General features: G+C 40.2%; 1 protein-coding gene across 6 annotated transcripts in view; it reads right to left on the bottom strand.

Moving 5' to 3' along the window:
* LOC134141656 (protein O-mannosyl-transferase 2-like) overlaps window positions 1-15,898 on the bottom strand; it is a 38,160-nt gene that overhangs the window by 21,347 nt on the left and 915 nt on the right. For 5 of the 6 annotated variants that reach the window (XR_009958687.1, XR_009958686.1, XM_062578001.1 and 2 more), the window contains exons 2-13: window positions 15,660-15,744; window positions 14,726-14,830; window positions 13,695-13,803; window positions 12,707-12,815; window positions 10,707-10,866; window positions 8,068-8,174; window positions 7,014-7,096; window positions 6,103-6,212; window positions 3,902-3,968; window positions 3,203-3,275; window positions 1,403-1,481; window positions 497-648 (exon numbers count right to left, since the gene is read on the bottom strand). Coding sequence is in view for 4 of the 6 variants with exons in the window: in XM_062578001.1 (XP_062433985.1) it covers window positions 497-648; window positions 1,403-1,481; window positions 3,203-3,275; window positions 3,902-3,968; window positions 6,103-6,212; window positions 7,014-7,096; window positions 8,068-8,174; window positions 10,707-10,866; window positions 12,707-12,815; window positions 13,695-13,803; window positions 14,726-14,830; window positions 15,660-15,744 (1,239 nt within the window). In the remaining 2 variants the exon portion in view is untranslated. The remainder of the gene's footprint in view (window positions 1-496; window positions 649-1,402; window positions 1,482-3,202; window positions 3,276-3,901; window positions 3,969-6,102; window positions 6,213-7,013; window positions 7,097-8,067; window positions 8,175-10,706; window positions 10,867-12,706; window positions 12,816-13,694; window positions 13,804-14,725; window positions 14,831-15,659; window positions 15,745-15,898) is intronic. The other variant, XM_062578002.1, reaches the window with a different exon arrangement.

Raw genomic sequence — 15,898 nt, 5'->3', positions numbered from 1 at the left:
AAGGTCTTCCAACTACAAAAGAAATTAGTATCAATATAAAGAAGTTTGGTGAATTATGAAATACAGCAGTATAAATTGCCTCAGTTTCTGGAAATTTTTGCAAGCCCCAATGATAAAATGGGCCTTCAAGAACTACTGCTTCATGTCTAGCATCCCCTCCCTGGACTTACTGGATGGCAAGATCTATGCTCATGCCATTCTGCCATTCTTGAATCTCTTGGTAAGGGGTACTAATTTTCCAGAGCTGCTGACCACCAGTTACTTTCACTGTAACAGACTACATGAACAGAGGTTAGGAAGTTCTGGGTTAGGTTATATGCTTAGAGCCTACTAGATCTTTAAAAGAATAATCAAATATAAACAAATGGATGAAAAGTGTTTTTTGCTTAGTTTAAAAGTACTACTGAGCAAAGGAACATTAAAAAAAATGATAAAGGATGAGGAACGTCAGCTGTCAGTTCAAAGCTTTTGATGGGAAGGATTACAAGCTATTTACCATTTTGGTAGAGTCTTTCCAGAAGAGCCCAATATACAGCCTGTGGCTACATGAGTTAGCCGGATCTGACTCCGCAGGACTTTTATGAGCTTCCCAGTCTTTCTGCCCACCACTTCAATCTTCCAGAAATCATTGGAATCTCCTGTTCCATTCTATCATCCAAACACAGTATAAGAGACAAAAAAAAAAAAAAAAAAAAAAAAAAAAAAAAAAAAAAGGAATGAGGCATAGCAAATAGGAACTTCCGAAACTCTAATGCTGGCACAGCTAAACTGAAGAACTCAGACTACCCTTGCTCAGAATTCACAAAACACATCCCCCATCAGGAAAAGATGATTCTAGACATCAGCAGCTACCAACAAACACAGCAGGTACCAGCAAATACAGTTTTATCTTGCTGATCTTAAGAATTTTTATATCAAATTCATGTTTGACTCCAGCTCAGAATTACGTTTTAAATGGGGGTGGCTTGGCTGCTTCACAGAAGCAGCTTAGGCAACAGCCCCTTGCCTTTGGAAATTCAGCCTAAAGCAGATCTCATTTTCATGATTCCAAATTCTGTCATCATTCTGTCAATAAAAGCCATTTGTCTATGTGATAAGGACGAACACAGAAAATAAGACTTCTCAGAGCAACTTCAAAGTTGCCCAGTTGGGCATTTAAGGAGGTGAATGCTGCCAAAGCTAGACTGGGAGTAATAGCTTAATTCTTTTCCTGACTGTGTTCACACTAAGTAGATCTTAAATACAAATGCACTATCTTATACTAAAACAGATTTTATTCCAGTCTAGCAGGTCCAAATCTATCACTCTGACTAACAACCTAAAAGCAGGAACAAATCCCCTTGGCAGGGTATGAACTCCCCCCAAAAGGAGGGGGGTTTGTTTCATCTTGCCATTCACTTACTATTCCATAGCCAGTGACCTGAAAATGCTTCCTTGTCAGGGGAGCCTCGTGCTGGTGACTGTGGAGATTTCTAGAAGTTCTGGAATGAAATTAAAAGTCAAGCCTGGTTTGGTTTTACGTCTTAGTCAATTTGTGATAAGAACTTTTGTTCGAGCTATTCAGAGAGAGCAGAGAGCGGTGAGCCTGCTGACCGCTGAATCCTGAGGCAGAGCAAGATGCAGCCGCAATGGTGTTGTGGTGCTTCCCACCACATGCCTCTGAACTTCTGCCACACTGGGCAGTGCTGGCAGAAAGGGAAAGCATGAATTAATCCAGTCCTCAAGCTATAATCCACCACCTCCAGATGGAAAAAGACATTGATTATCGTTTGCCACAGTTAGGAAAAAGAAAGCATTTAGCTGAAACTACACTGAGGTTTTGAGGGGGTTTTTTGTTTGTTTTTTGTTTTTTTTAATGAATAGCTAAAATGAGACTAACACTCCTGCTCTCGCAGGAAGCAAAACAAGTTCCTGACCTGTCTTGACTATCAGTTTTGCTTCTGAAGGAAAAGATTGTATCATTTAGTCAGACACAGACTTACTGAGGAGGGTGTCACTAGTCCCCATTAGTACCTGACATACTCCCTAAGGCTCGTGCTGCAGTAATCTAGCTTCTGCCCTAGCTGGGACTCCTAACTTAGAAAACCAAGAAAATCTGGCCATACCTAGGTCAGTCTATGGCTATGCGGTAGTTCTGACAACAGATGGTTGATTCTTAATAAAACCACGCAGATAGTGAGCCACTCCCACCAACAACTGCAGCAACAACTGCTTCCAGCCCTGCTTTACTTGCACAAAAACCCTCTGGTCCACACTGAATGCTGGTTTTATGCAAAGAGGCGATCACCATCCGCCAGATCTTTTCACCAGCACTGAGGTTTCTGGAATGGGAGATGAAACTGACCTCCCTTCAGCATGTGAGTAAAGATAGACCAATATTGCAAAATCAAGAATTTACAACCAACATTTTCACATATTTGGATGGTAAAATCCAAAATTCAAGGCATCACTTTTTTTTAAACCTTGAAATTCTTTTGGAAGCCTAAGTCATGATTTGTGAATGTGCAATATTGAGTGCAATAGGGCACAATTTCCAGATGTACATGTACAGAACTTCTGTTAAGCAATAAAAGTTCAGATAGCACAGGGCACTGCAGCATAGTGACATTAGACTAGATAAAGATTAAATATCAAGTCACTAGTGTTTCCCCTGTTTCCCTTCAGGTATTCACTGGAGAGGCAGAAGATACAAGCCAGTACTTTTCTTTGAAGTGTTTTACTGCTGTGATCTCAGTGTTGATAAAAACTTCAGGAGGCAGATACTGTCTGTATACATGGGAACAGGATACGTTCAGTATGTTGACAAAACCAGCCAGTCAATTCATCTAGCAAAGTGGGAGAGCAGGGACAAACAACACAATGAGGATTTTGAAATTGCTTATTTGCAGGAAAGTGGCCCTTAATATTGCACATCACACAGCTACACAAGTCTTTCAATGGGTGCTGGATGGGTTGTCTAAGCAGGCACATCTAATAAAGCTGTGTGGTTCTGTTAAAGGTTCCCCATTCCACAGACACCCACCAAAACACTGAGCCATAGAAAAAAAACTCCACAATCCCCTCACTGGAAATCCAGACACATAGACACATCTGTCATACAATCAGCTTGTTCTGATCTAACCATGAAGTCTTTGGTAGGTCAAGTGTGTCACCAGTTTTATTCAAACACTCACTCTCTTCACATCTCAGAATTCACTCTTACTCTTTATGTTCCAGGCGAATAATATCTCCATGCCTCACAAACTCCACAGGACTGGAGGGATCTAAAACATCTGCTGAAAGAAGGCAAATCAATTACATCAATGTGTTGACAAACAAATCAGTGTCTCAGAGAAAGTTTTGTGGGAGCACTCATGCCTCAGGCAGACCATAAACACGAGGCAAACTCACTCGTGTGGTGGGCTTGCTCCAGTCTAAAGACCATCTCTGAGGGCTATTCTGTACAACTGTGCAAAATCATGACCCAAAGCAGCACATACTGCCTTTAAATAAAGAGAATACGTGGCCAACCTAACTGAACAGCACAGCTATAATCTTTATTTCTTGGACTATGTCATGACACTTGCAATTTCTCCAGAAGCCACAGCCTCAGTAATAAATTCCATAAAATATTAACAGAGCTCAGATTAATTTTCTGTCTTTTATTTGCAGCCTAGCAACTGTATTGACCAGCTTAAAGTTGTCAATACGATCTTCAGCTGAGAAAAGCTTGTCTACTTCAGCTATGCAAACTGGAGAAAAAACAAAAAGCATTGATCAAGATGAAGCCAGATTCCCCTTGTTCTTCATCCTTTTCTTCCCCTCATACCAATGAAAGATCTTTTGCAGTAGGTGCACTCAGAATATTTAAGCAAAAAACTGAGGCAGCAGTTACAAAAGTCATTCTGCTGGTATTTGTTACCTGTATTTGAATCATGTTTCTTTATAATCCACATGTTATTCAAATCTTTATGCAAGTAGGCAGTGACCTGAAAACACAGTATAAATCATTTAATCGAACAAGAAAAAAGCTGGGCATAGTAAACATGCATTCATCAGCAAATCCAAGTCCTGAATAAATGCACTAACACAGAAAACCTAGGATGATTTTTATGATGTTGCCCCCTAGAAAGTCAGTAACTAGCCACTGCTTAATCCAGATCACCTTTTTTAGTCAAGGTATAGCCCATGCATTCATGATCACTACACTTGATATCATTCACACACACCATGAGTAGCAGCTTTCAACCATAGAGCTTGCCATCCTCTCACCCTACTTTGGAGGCTCCTTCTACAACAACAGGATACCCAAATGCAAACTTTTCGAATAATTACTGACTGGTACCAAAACCAGTTGATGAAAACAGCACTAGCTTTATGGACAGGTAATATTAGTAGAGATTTAGGACAGGAGGCTGCCTGTGGCAACCATAATATTTCAGCCAAAAGATCCAAGCAAAGTAAGGGGGATACAGGGATCAACTGTTAAAGCAGCATGTGCTACCCAGAGGGTTAATTTTCACCTGCCTGCTCAGCCTCACACAGAATAACTGCTCTCTTGCTAGCAGGGGAGCATCTGGCCAGAGTGTGCTGCCACCAAAGGCAACCCTCCTGAGCAGCAGAAGGAAACGTACACACTTGTCACACACTCCCCTTCCAGCTGCAGCTAAAGCAAGCCCAGCTCTCAGGGATCCCATTCCAGTCCCAGACCTGTGCCTCCCACTCAGGTGGGAGCAGAAGGCCCCAGGAGTATGTAAGATGGAGCCAGAACATACAGGAGTGTCAGGGGCCGCGGGAGGGAAGGAGAAGCACAGGTGAAACTTCACACCCTGAGGTCATATTGTCAGGAGAGGAGATAAAGGAGGAGGCAGAAGAAAACCCCTGCCTCCATCTTTTCCTTCTCAGTCTCCTGAAGTTCTCAGTTCCCTTCCCCTCTCCAAATCCCCAAAACTCTCCCAGCCTCCCATCTTCGTCCAACCTCAAGAATACATTGGGGGAGGGCGGTTGTCTCCACTCCTTTCTGCTTAGCCTCAGGGAAACTCTCATTAGCATCTTCCCTGCTTCTAGCATCATAAAGCATATTCTGCACTTGAATTCTGTCTATCCTTGAGCCAGTTCTGATAGTGCATCTCCACTTACAGTAATAAACATTAATGCCACATGAGAGTATTAGATCTTCTGGTTGGGAAGAACAGCAAGAAAAGAAGATTGAAGCAAAGATTTAATTTTTGAAAAGAAAGTCTTCCTCATAACAGAGATGGATTAAAATGGAGTTAAGCAAACAAACAAACATGTTTTGTCTGGCAACTTTCTTTCAAAAAGCTCAGAAAATTTTTAGACATTAATATGCAGACTGCAAAGTCTAACTGCAAAGTCTATTTTGGGAATGTTATCAAGCCTGCAAATACTGTTGAGGCTTAATGATGACAGACAAAACCAGGAAATTCATTTTATTTTTGTACTAGTTACTTAGTGATAATTACATGGTATCTGATTTTTACTTTGATCAACCAGTTAATCATTTATCAGAAGCCCTTGAAGAGTTCAGGTAGGCACCCTTCATTACAGCTAGCTTATGAATGTACAGAAGTATAATTTAATGAATAAAGCCTTACAAATACTCATGTGACAGCTCAGAAAAACAAGGCAAAAAAAGGGGAAGTAGTTAATAGAAGGTCAGAGGCCAATGGCACATATGAAAACAACCTTAGCACTCCTGTTGATTTTAATACACAGCAATGAATACTATAAGATAAAGCAGTAGATCTGTTTTACACATAAGTTTTGCAGCCTTCCTTGAGGTAACAGTTCCTTCATTATTTTAAGTCCTCTTGGCCTCCATCTACAGAGGGTAATCTTGCTACTATAATGAAGCCTCGCTACTGTATGTTATTCTTCTGGTGCAATAGTGGCAGGTTCTCTTGAAGCAACCTAGCTACTAAGGTTTCCAAGACAAAGGTAAAGATGTGGTCCTGAGAGGATACCAGACTGAGTATACACATAACTCCTGTCACAGCAGCATTTAATGCTAAGCACAATGGGAATGCAGCAGCAACAAAGGAAGCCAAGTAGGATAACAGAAGATGGCTGTAGTCAGAGGCAGTACTACAGCAATACACTAACCTGTTGCTGGCGGGCTCCTATGCCCTCTGGGTAGAGGTGCCAGTGTGAGTGAAGGTATCCCCCTGCCATCCGAAGGTTCTTCATTGTGACCACAGAACCATACGCCAAGTCTAAATGGGAAGGAAGAAGAAGCAAAGGCATAAGACAGCTCTCCTATAAGCATCTCCCCCAGCCAGCCTGCAGTGCTCTGATTAGGCATATATGTCCCAGTTTTATTTTTATGCAAGCTCACTTCCTGTTTCACACATTTTTAAGCTCCAAACAGCTTATCTTCCATCACCAATCACCATTCAGTAAAACTGATATATAAGCTTCAGTTGAAACATCTAAAATTCTACCAGCTAGTTTTAACATAAACAGAAGTGCTAGCTCTTTTGAATGCAATCTCAATAATGATTGAATGAATGAATAATGGCACCGCTTTCCATAACAGTATACAGCCAAATCAGAACATTATTGATTTTGAAAAGCATGCAACTAGTTTTAACCACCCCCAGTTCAGCTTCACATACACAAGAGGGAAGGCAGCAAGCTCTGTCAGCTATCAGGTAGTAGAGCTGGCACAATGGCTTTAGAAACCTTCCCTCACAGCCTCCCAGCACAAGTGGAACATCCAGGAGAACAGAGCCGATACTCTCCCAGCAGCACCTCTAGAGCAGAGAAATGCTCCAAACAAAAGACAAAACAGCATGACAAAAGCTACCAACGTGTTAAACACATTTAATGTTATTTTCAGCCTCCTCCTCTTCTGTAGATACATAAACTTGCAAAGGAACAGCATGGATCCGACTATGAGCACACAGCCATAATCTGCACTGTTCTGTTCTGACTCACAGGAGACCTTGTTTTATTTAAACGCACAGGTACATTGACAAAACTCATCAAAGCAGTTTATCCCCTTGGATACTCACACTCTGGAACAGAGATGTTATGAAGATTGTTCCCAATCAACTGGGACTGAAAGGCAGAACTGAAGAAACCATCCCCAGGCCCACTATAAAAGACAGCAAAGAATGTGAAAGTCAAAAGTCTGGCAAAACAGGTATACAAAGCTCTAACATGCATTACCAAATTGTTGCTACAGAAAGAAGAAGATAAGATCAGACACAGCCTCAGGAGAAGAATGACTGTGGCTCCTTCACGTGTACTTCTCATGTTGTGAATCACAGCAGAGGCTCACACTTACAAGCAATTGTCCAGAGATGCAAGGATTTGAGGTCACATAAATGCAAGTCTTCTGAAAGTGTACAAAGCACCATCAACCATCTTTTGAGATGTTGTTTTTATAACAAATAAACTTGACTCACTATCATGTTGGGTACAGCAAAACCTCACTCTGTGGCCCTTAAGTCCTGCTTCTAGTAAGAAACTAGTGATAAGACTTAACAATCTGGAAAACATCAGATTAATTATGTTCTTTTTTATGTTGAAATGCTTATTCACCTCACTTTTTTATGATGGCATATGTATCATTACTTAGCCACTAATCATTATTTAGCTATTTTACTATCTGTTATGCTCTTTCCAGATAGACATAATCCATTAGCTGCAGGCATTCAGAACAGAGCCCACCCTTTGCTAACACTCAGACTATTTTTTAATATGAGTCAAAACATTTTTCAGGAATGCAATGCTTAAAACAAACAACCAAAAAAACAAAACAAAACAAACAAACAAACAAACACACAGAGGGGTTGAGCCATTTCCAAGTCCAGGAAAGAGAGAAGAGAAAGGAGACAGGATGCTGGTTGGCATGTCAGAAAGTCTCTAGCTCCAACCCTGTTTCATTGCCAGCTTGGCCAGAGCCTTCCTCTGAGAAAAATGTAGTAGTCTGGGAAGGGAACTAATCAAAGACACAGCTTGTGGCTGTGCTTCTGACACCGAAAATGGAGAAATCCATAATCAACGACCTTTAATACAAGGCAGAGACAGGTGATTCTTCTGGAGAAAACATCTGAGAAATACCTTTTATTTAAAACTGCAAAATGAACTGCAAACATAGCTGTGTAGAGGGCAAGCGGGAGCAGGATGAGGCAGAGCACTCGAGCCAGTAAATGCTTTCCAAACATGACCTGTAACAAACATAACTTGGATCAAACAGTGTAGCTGCAGAAACAACTCGCGCTCCTTACTTAACCAGACTGAGTAGCAGTCCTATGGCAAGAGTCTGCTGCACCTAGCAAGTTGCAAAATTACTTTAAAGGCTTAGAGAGAGGTAAAAGGCAAGGCAGACCTTATTGCCCATCTACAAAATCTGAATTTGGGGTTCCTCAAAATTTCAGGGACATAGGAAGAAGACAAAAAAAGGTAATGGTAAGTTTTAATTTTTCAAAATGTCATACATCCCTAACTATTGCAAAAAGAGCTTCACGCTTCTCATTTATAATCCCTTGAAAAAGAGGAACATACACTTTAACTTGTTTATAACAACAGTACAGGTCTTGAGACCAAATCACAGCATGGAGATGGCTTCCAGAATAGCAAATATCAAAAGTGAGCAAAACGGAAAATGAAAGCATAAGGGCACAAGCTCTAGCTATATCTATCTATCTATAGATAGATAAAGTGTTTCCCCAGCAAGTGTCCCTTGCAGATGTGAATGTAACAAGGACTTCTTGGGGACCTAGGTATGCTTCATTCAGAGACAGCAGGTCACTTAGCAAGGATGTTCCCACATTTTGTTGCTGCTCCTCAGCCACAAGTTACAGAAAAGTCAGGAGCAAAACTTGTGAGTGTTTCAGCTTCCTCAACACAAAAGCAGAGCACTTGACTTAAACCACTGAGGGAGGTGGTTTGCACACTGATGCCCAGGATGTGATTACATGCCTCTATACCACTGACCCTTCTAGTAGTAGAGCAAATAATGTAAAGTACAGGATGGATAACAGCTGTGGGAAAGGAAAACACCTGAAACTACAACAGTTGTTTGTGGAATGTCTGCATCTAACTCTAAGGCTGGCAAAAACAAGTTTACTTGCTATCTTCTGTACGTTGTTTTTACATGGTACCCATCACACAATTATTAGGCTAATCATCCTCCAACCCTTAATATCAGATCAAATGATTTTGGAACTAATGGAAAAGGAGCTGGACATTACAGAACTGAGGAGGAAAATTGCAGCCACCTAACTGTAGGCAAGGCTCTGAACCCACTTAAGTCAACAGAAAAGACCAGTTGCTCAGCCCATGTACTTGAACTGAACACTTTTCAGAAACAGCTGTGTGCAGCACTTACACAGGACACTTGCAAAAAAAGCTGATTCTATGACACATAACCAAAATTATGCAGCATAGCAGCTAATCTCTAGTCCCTTACTCAAAATGACCACATTATCCTGTAGAAAGGATTTTTTACAACTACAGATTACAATGCAAAGTCAGAAGAAAATGCACATAAAGGACAGTATCGAGCAAAACAGAACAGTGAATCAGTCAGTATAAGCCAGGAATTCTAGAAATCAAATTAGTTCCAAAAACATTGCATGTAATATCAATCATGACTAGTTTCCTAAAAAACGCAGAGAGTAGCACAAATGAAATCACTCTGCAGCTGTCTGAAAGCTTAGACATGATGGATTTGTTCCATTTCAAATGCAACTAACTGATTCTGCTCAGGAAGTATTTCTCTGGAGCTGGAATGCTGCATCTTTACAGCCTATACTAATCCACATTAATCAGAGAAAACGAACCACACAGCAGAAATACAAAAAGTCCCCCCAAAACCCCGCTGTTTACCAGACAGAAGTAGGACAAAAACAGTAAGTGAAAGAAATAGAATTTTTAAGCTTCAGAAGAGGCTGAGACAAGAGGAGAACTGAACATCTTTTAAAAGATGTGCGTGAAGAAAATTTCTTTCTCTCCTAGCTGCAAGACAGCAAATGGCATATCAAAGTATTTCACTAAACAGCAGATTTCACAGCCCCCAAATAGAAGATGCAATATATTAGAAGAGAGCACCCAAATACACAAGCAAATTACTTAGAATTTGTAAGAACTAAACATGCATGAAATCGTGCAGGCCATAGCTGCCTGCACCCTAAAGATGGGTTATGAAGACTGTAAGTTTTAGAGTATGTCTATGACTCATGATGGACTATAGCATACTAGTGCTACACAGTAGTACAGTACATCTCTGTACTACTGGCAAAGCATAGTCTCAGCTTGCTCTGCTTCTGTGGACTACGTGCTGCAAGACATGCCTGTCTGCCAGCTAGCAGGTACTCCTCAGAAGGTCACATAACACTGTTTTGGACGTTTGACTTTGGGCCATCATACAGCCACCACTGACAAACATTTGTAGCTTAGCCTGAAATAAGATTCAGCCAACTGGAAAGGTAATAGTTTTTCTTGGGAAACAGCAACAATCCTTTTGCTTTTATGACAGTATATCCTGCTGATTTTTTTTTTTTTAATGGAAATAGTTTTTCCATTAAAAGCTTCATCTTTAATCATCATCATCCAGCTCAGATGCCCCTGTTTACTGCAGATAGGACACCATAGTTCGGCTGTTTTCATGGACGTCAAAAGCTAGGAGAATTACAAGGGCAACAGAAAGCAAAACAACAACAAAAAATACTTTACAAAGAGAAGCTTTAAACACTCACCAGTGATAGGCTGAGGTTCCCCAGCAAGTCCCAAAGATGGAAGACTGTGTTCAGGCCAACCAGTAGGACTACAAAAAGGCCTACAAACTTCACCCCCATTGCTCCAGCAAGGTTCACTCCAGTCAGGCTCAGCCAGAACCACCAGGAGGTGGAAAACGGCCTGCAGGACAGACAGAACAGGTCAGCTCATAAATGATGGCTTCATGCATGGACAACAAAAATCACAAAAGTAAACAGAAAATCAGCTACCCTCCAAAATTACATTCTTTCTTCTTCTCAGGGGTCCATGGAAATAGTAAGACAAGTTTTTTATTCATTTTAGAAGGATGAAAGGATATCCTTGATACAGAATTCAGAAGAGCCCCTCACTTAAGCCTGGGCAGCCCTAGATCTCCCTTTTAAGGAAGAGAATATAAACTAAAACTCTAGTGTGAAGAAAATAGCACATATAAAAGACCTGAAAGCAGAATTAGGAGTTTTGCTCCACAAAAAACAAACAGAAAAAACAATAACAAAAACCCACAAGCCTACATCAATTGGAGAACCAAAGGACATGGGAGAGGACAGAAGAAAGACAGCAGCCACCTTCTTTTCTAGTGGAGAACATCTATCCAAATCATAAACAAAAGCTTTGGCAAAAAGCAAATAAGTTACAAACTAAATTAAAATTAAAACACAGAGAAAAGACATGGGAAAATGTCAACAGGATTTAAAATCTTTCCCTGCTGACTTCTGATGCTATAGTGCTTATATTTTGACTAGACAAAATCCCCATGACCACCTACTAAGCAGTATCATAGATAGAGTTGGATATTAATTTACATAAAATTAACTACTAAGAGCTAAGCCTGTTTTCAAAGACACGAAAAATAAGATCAGGTCATGGTACATAGAGCTGCGTTATAAACTGATCAAACACTTCCCTTTACCATAGTGCCTGCACTCTCTGGAATGTGTGTTGTACAAAAGGGTCCCGATGGCGTTACACGACGTTGTGGGCTGAATTTTAGTCATGTCTGCTGCAGTCGTGCTAAGATTGGTATGATCAGTTCCTGTACATTTCATAGAATTGGTAAGGTTGGATGGGACCTCTGGAGATCATCTAGTCTAACCCTCAAACGAGTGGCCCACAAGGCGATCGAACCCACAACCTTGGCATTATTAGCACCACGCTCTAACCAACTGAGCTAAACCTAACCCGTTTAACAATGCAAAAAATAGTTCATATATAGCATAGCCTGCTAGGCTTTCTCATCTTCAGATCCTAGCTGCATTATGGGGAAACGACTCCGTAGCACCTAGCCATAGAAGCTTTTTGACATGTCCAAATACCTACAATCACTATTCTTCTCTGAGGTATTTGCTACAGAAATATCCAGACAACTCAGTTGTTTCATTCATAACCATCCTGGCAATATTTGCCTTAAATTTTTGAAATCAATTTCTTTAAATCCAACAAATTACACTATTTACCTCAGCCAGCAGGATTTTATAAACATTCACAGGATTACAGTCACAAATAAGTTGCATTTCTCTATCATGGAGACAAAGCAACTGGGTAAAGATGATATGTTAATAATTTTTCCATTAAAGATCAATGCCTTGGCCAGGCTACAGTCAGCTTCCATTCACACTCTTCTGACCTATGATGCCCTACACTAGCTTTCTTTCCTGTCAGGAAGTTTTAAAAAGCTTTAACACTCATTTCAAGATATGTAGTTCCATCAACATTAATTCTGCTGAAGTTTCCTTTCACACTCCATAACCTATTTAAGTCTTCTAGGTTACCTTAGCCATGACACTTTCTCCCTTGTTTCACAAACCTTTATATTGAAAATAACTCACCTCTACCATAAGCCATTTTCACCTCTAAATTTCCAGAAACAATCTAATTTCAGCCATTTACCCGCACTATCAAGTATGAAACAAAATCTGGCATTTTACCTCTGTGAAAGCTGAATGCCTATAGTTTAAAAAAAAAAAAGTCATCTTTATCTTACCTATCTGCACAGCTGTTACATTTAACCATACTCAGAACAGCTCCCATGAGGAAAAACATCAGAATAGGGTCAAGCAGAATATATTGGGACAAAGTAATACAGCCCGTATCTGCAAACAGATGCACAACACTGTGAGAAAGGCTTGCAGTTACAAAGCAAATCTAATATTGAAGGAAGCCAATTAACTCAGTGTAGTCAAGAGACTAGGAACAAGCACAATTTTTGAAATGGAAACAGGTTGAAAAAATTCAACTTCTAAGTGGGAAACAAATTTAAAAAAATTACAAAAAAAAAAAAAAAAGATAGTACAACAATAGCAGAGAAGCACAACTTGGAAAGTACTGCTAACACATTCAGATGAAGAGTGTTACAGTCATCATGGATCTACCAACGGAAGTACCAGTATAGTACCAGAGGATGCTACAGAGGGTGGGGGGAAAAAAAAAGTAATTTTTCCAATGTTATCTATAAAATACAAACATGATTTGAGTATTTTAGATCCCAGTTAATCAAATCTGTGCAATTTGGCAAAACCATAATTTGAGCTAGCAATGCTAACTTCTTCGCTGTTGGCTCAGAAGCCTTATTCATTTCTTACCCTAAACCATGCCACAGTACTGCAGTAGGCTATTAAATACCCTATAACACATGCCACAGTACTGCAGTAGGCTATTAAATACCCTATAACACATATAGGAGATGTCAATATTTAACTAGCGGACAAAATTATTCCTGACCACATATCTTGTAAAGAATTATTAAAATTGAGGTGCAGTGAAGTGCTGGGGAAAAAAAGGAAAAAAAGAATTGTAAAATTATCTAGAGGATTGTCAGTTAAAAAGGCTCCTATAAAGCAGACTTGCTTGGCTTTTGGGAATCTCTCTTATTAGCCACAATATCTTCTGGCCAGGTAGTGACATGAGATTCCAAAAAATGAAATTCTCTGAACAACTAACCTGTTCTGTTCTGCAGTAGCAAGAACACCTACCAAAAATAAGGATGACAGATGTGAGTAAGGCTGCAGGCAGTGACTTGGACAGTTCCAGGACTGTGAGGTAGGCAAAGGGAACCAGGCAGGAGCCAAGAAATGCACAGAACTGCAGGAAAAGAAGATCATGGGAGATGTTACACCCCTTCCCAAGGTGAACATGCATGCATATCCCTTCCCTTCCTCCATCTGATACAACTACCAACAACAGGCAGCTTTGCAGGTGACTAAACTGGCTCACTACAAACATCAGACACAAGTCAAATGAGTAAAAATATTGTTAGAGAATGCCAGTTGCTTACTCTGTTCTTAAGAGATTTCAGTAACAACAGTTGGTCATGCTCTTTCTGACAGATATTTAGAAAAATATCTGTCAAACAGATGCAATACACATCTATCATACTTAGTCTAATATCAATTTAAGATACGGAGTGTGAGGGAAAATATGTGTATCACTCCTGCTAGGCACTAGAAATTGACCACTGTTTCTTCTTTTGAGTTGTTTTATCTGCTATTTAGGAAGACCAAGAGCCATAAGCCTGATATCAGCACCACCTAGGCTCCAGGTGGGGTATCACTCTGAACAATGGCATTTTTTCCCCATCAGCTCTTTTAGCTTTAGTGTCACTCGGAGTGGCAAACTGTAGGCAGCAGTGGATGCTAATGGCTTTCTTGAAATCCTTGGCTCTCGGCCATTAGAGACACCAATATGGCAGCCAGGCACACCAGGGTGAGCAGGAGCCCAAACTTAGAAGAGTACTTTCTGCAGGACAAGCAAGATATACAGCCCACAGAGACTAAGGAGTGCAGCCCTGCTAAGGAGTGATAAGAATTGGCCTCAGTTATCACTTTATATTCTCAACTAGTTTCTCACAGTCAGATATTAAGACGTACTAACACTTCTCTAAAGAACCTAGAGACATGACACAAAGCTTTGACTTCATCCAGTACAGCTGTACTTATGACATAGCAGTCTACGCTGTATAGCCAAGGAGAGCTAACAAGCTAGATACCAGCCTGTAAAGCCTTACCCCTCTCATTCCCACATAGCTGTGCTGTTCATATCTGTCCCCTGGCTTTTGGAAAGGAAATGTACCATCATATCCACTAAGATAGCCAGCAAGTCCAATCAGCATCTGGAGAGGTAAGGTGGAAAAAACCGGTCAGGGAAATCTCATTGGAAGAAGAACCCAAATGAACAGCAAAGAAGATTTTTATAGCAGTCAAATTTGAATCAGAGAATAACTATTGACTAATTCAGACACATCATCAAAACAAGAGTAAAGAGCTTATGTACAGAATTCATATACATACACACTGTCTTTTGTGTAAAGGCAAAGTCAGATGGGACCAAAGAGATTGCAGCTGCTGACTACAAAAATCACTGCAGGCTCAAGAGAAGTAACTGTGTGCAGGATTTAGTAGAGAGAATTCTGTCTGCAAGTTGTTCTCATAGCTCCCTATTCTGATAGATTAAAGAGTCTCAACCTGAAAGGAAGATAATCTTCCCAAGGCAAAAGGAAAGCATACAGATCAACACTTCAAAAAACTTCTTTTTTTGCTAGAACAAGATTTCAGTTACAGGCTAGTAAGTCAAAGCTTTTAAAGTCCTTTCTAGCAGGGATCTTATTTACACACAAGCTATCATGAAATGTTCGTCTCTTTAGATCTGTAGGGTTCCATTAAACATCCCTCCAATCCACGTAAGTCTCACATTCATTTTTTGCTTTACATCTCCTCGAACACAATACTGTGTTGTCTTCCCATATTCAAAGTATTTTTATAAAGAAAAAATACACAACCAGAGGCTCATGATGTGGAAGGCAAATAACAGGATGCCAGCCACGGTTAGGTAAGATTTGCTGTTCACTGCATCCTTCAACTAGTGAAAGGTGAAGACTTTTCTTGGCCTATTCTGAAACATTTCTACATGCTTCTAAAATACACAATAAAAAAGCAGGTTACCTTCCCCAAAGGAGGATGGACATCAAAGAAGAAGGTCCGATTAATGTAGTAACTTCCCATCTTCCCAAAATGTGTTTCATCCCAACTGAAAAAAAAATAACAGAACAACCTGCTCCAGTGCTGAAGAAATTCAAAATCCAGGGAGGTAGTTTTCCTACTGTTTCTTCATCCTACAGAGGGTTACCACAATTCCTTCTATATAAGACACTGAATTAAATTCATTAGAAAAACAGAGAGAG

This window comes from Rhea pennata, chromosome 5 (genome assembly GCF_028389875.1).
Source record: "Rhea pennata isolate bPtePen1 chromosome 5, bPtePen1.pri, whole genome shotgun sequence".
In the NCBI taxonomy this organism is placed as follows: domain Eukaryota; kingdom Metazoa; phylum Chordata; class Aves; order Rheiformes; family Rheidae; genus Rhea; species Rhea pennata.
Note: the sequence above shows the minus strand (reverse complement) of the source record. Positions and strands in the feature narration are given on the sequence as shown.